Source organism: Populus trichocarpa, chromosome 16 (genome assembly GCF_000002775.5).
Source record: "Populus trichocarpa isolate Nisqually-1 chromosome 16, P.trichocarpa_v4.1, whole genome shotgun sequence".
Lineage (NCBI taxonomy): Eukaryota > Viridiplantae > Streptophyta > Magnoliopsida > Malpighiales > Salicaceae > Populus > Populus trichocarpa.
In genome coordinates, this window is record NC_037300.2 from 8438875 (window position 1) to 8441171 (window position 2297).

Consider the following 2297-nt stretch of genomic DNA (forward strand, 5'->3'; position numbering starts at 1 on the left):
AACTACATGACCGTCTATGACTTAATCAATCATATAAAGATGTAGGTACCAAAAATCCCGAGTGCTAGGTTTGAAATTATGTGGACTCACCAGCTCCATGAGCAGAAGCAGGCCCATGGTGAACTGATTGACGATCATGAAGAAAATCTACATCAATCAACTGCAGCCGGCATACTCTTTCTTCAACTCATAACAGTACCCATTTCAGGTCTTCAAAGAACAGAGAGATACTATCAATGAGAATGGGAGTATTTAGATAGAAGAAAGAAGGGAATAATATAGTACATCAAATAGCTGCCCATTAACCCAAGTACAAAGTTGAAATTCAGGAACCAACAAACAGTCGAAGAAGCCCATGTCTTCAAAAGTAAATTCAAGCACTCACTTGGGACTGTGTTTCCTTCTATAAAACAGAAGCATAGTGGTAAAGTACATGTACTTTAATTCGAAGCATCATAATGCAAGGTGCTATTCCAGGAAAAAACTTAAACGAGCAAAATGAGCAAGAACTTGGCAATGCCATCAGTTTTCTTGCATAGCTTCTGAATGGTACTTTTCTAAATCAGCATCTAGATCTTCTGCAGATATCTTTTCACCACGACCTCTACCCCTTCCACGACCACCCCTTCTAACTCCATGCCCACCACCCCGAGGCCGTCCCGTGGTACCACCCCTTCCTTGGCTACTACTGCATTATAGAAAATCAAACATAATTCAAATGCAAAAAAATAAAATGAAATATGATAATACACAAGCACTCACAAACACAATTCAGTAGTTCAAAACAATGGGGCACAGGGTTTGCCAATTGGGACACAGACTCACACACAGACAAACATAAATGACCATTGCTGGAAACTGATATTACAAACACATGCAAAGTTCAGAACAAATTAATGCATTCAATACAGCAAAGGTATGACGAAAGTGATGAGAAACTCCAATCATGCATAACAGAAAACGGACCAAACCACGGACCAGTACCACCCCATCACAAAGGCTAAACTAGAGAAATTGTACAGCATGTAAGTCATGGAACAACTTAAAATGCTAACCTTCTAGGAGCAGCAATATTTTGATTCCTATACATGCCATTAGTGGATGGAGGGACAGCAGGCCGAGTGGCAATATTTGTTCCCACAATCTCAATCTTCATTGGCTTTCCATCCAGTTGAACATTATTGTATCTCTTGACAGCAGAGACAGCATCTTCCCGCCGTGCAAAGACTATCTCCGCCGTTCCCTGCGAGAAATTACCTTTCTTTTTCGTAATCACGAGGGACACAAATAATTTCCAGATTATGAAAGTAGATGAACTGATTGATTACCTCTGATCTTCCACTCCTATCATAATGGACTGAATATCGTTTAAGGTCACCAATCTCCGAGAAAAGCTCCTGTACTTATCAGTACAAAATTAAAGTAACTCGATTACTTTTCATGGGTCGAATACATTTGCAAATTAAGAAACAAAATAAAAAGAAAAAGGACTGACCTTGATGTCTTCAGTAGAAACACCGAAATCTAAGTTGGAAATATAGAGTTTAGTCCCAGTCTCAATGGAAGAAGCACGAGCAGGATATGCAGAAGCAGAAACAGGATTATCCGTGAACATGTCGTGCTGCCATGACGTCTCTGGAGCTTGGACCTGGGGCTGTAGCAGTTTCGAATCAAAATAGTTAAGCATGTGCATATTTTTTTTTATGATTAGTTCAATCAATCAATCCAAAGAATGCGTGAGATGGTAACCTTGGAATAGGGCGTTGTTATGTTTCCCGCGCGATTGGAGAACCGACGGGAAGGACCAGGGCCGCCAGAAGAACGAGGTCTGCCTCGAGAATTCGACGACTTCCTGTTGTTTTCTATTATGTCGTCTAGAGACATGTCCAGGGCCGTTGTCGTCATTTTTTTCAATTACCTTTCTCTCTCTCTCTTGCTGAGTGCACCAGATCCAGACGCCAAAATTGTGGCAACAGGGAACGGGAGGGTTTAGAGGAGGAGAGAGAAGCTAGGGTTTCATCTCATCATCACTATCTTATTCTATCTTCATCTTTATTATATTATATTATTAAAATTATAGAAAACAACAATAAAAGCTAATACCAACATATTTTTTACTATGAAATAGTTTACCCTTTTTAAAAAATATAGCCGTTCTTTTTCCAATCTAATTTTTTTTCTCATTTACATCATTCCATATCTAACTTTTATAAAAATTTATTATGCAGAAGAAAAGTCAACCAAAAAGATTCTTATAATTATAATTTAAACTAAAAGAGATATAAGATTTTATATAG

At 38.6% G+C, this 2297-nt stretch overlaps 1 protein-coding gene across 1 annotated transcript; it reads right to left on the bottom strand.

Annotated features, from left to right (window-relative positions):
* Window positions 1-235: 235 nt before the first annotated feature.
* Window positions 236-2041, bottom strand: LOC18106285 (THO complex subunit 4B). Its single transcript, XM_006373894.3, has 5 exons — window positions 1750-2041; window positions 1496-1654; window positions 1329-1397; window positions 1056-1243; window positions 236-688 (listed from the first exon to the last, which is right to left on the bottom strand). Exons 1-5 carry the CDS (start codon window positions 1903-1905, stop codon window positions 523-525), a joined length of 738 nt encoding a protein of 245 aa, XP_006373956.1. The 5' UTR covers window positions 1906-2041; the 3' UTR covers window positions 236-522.
* Window positions 2042-2297: the final 256 nt, after the last annotated feature.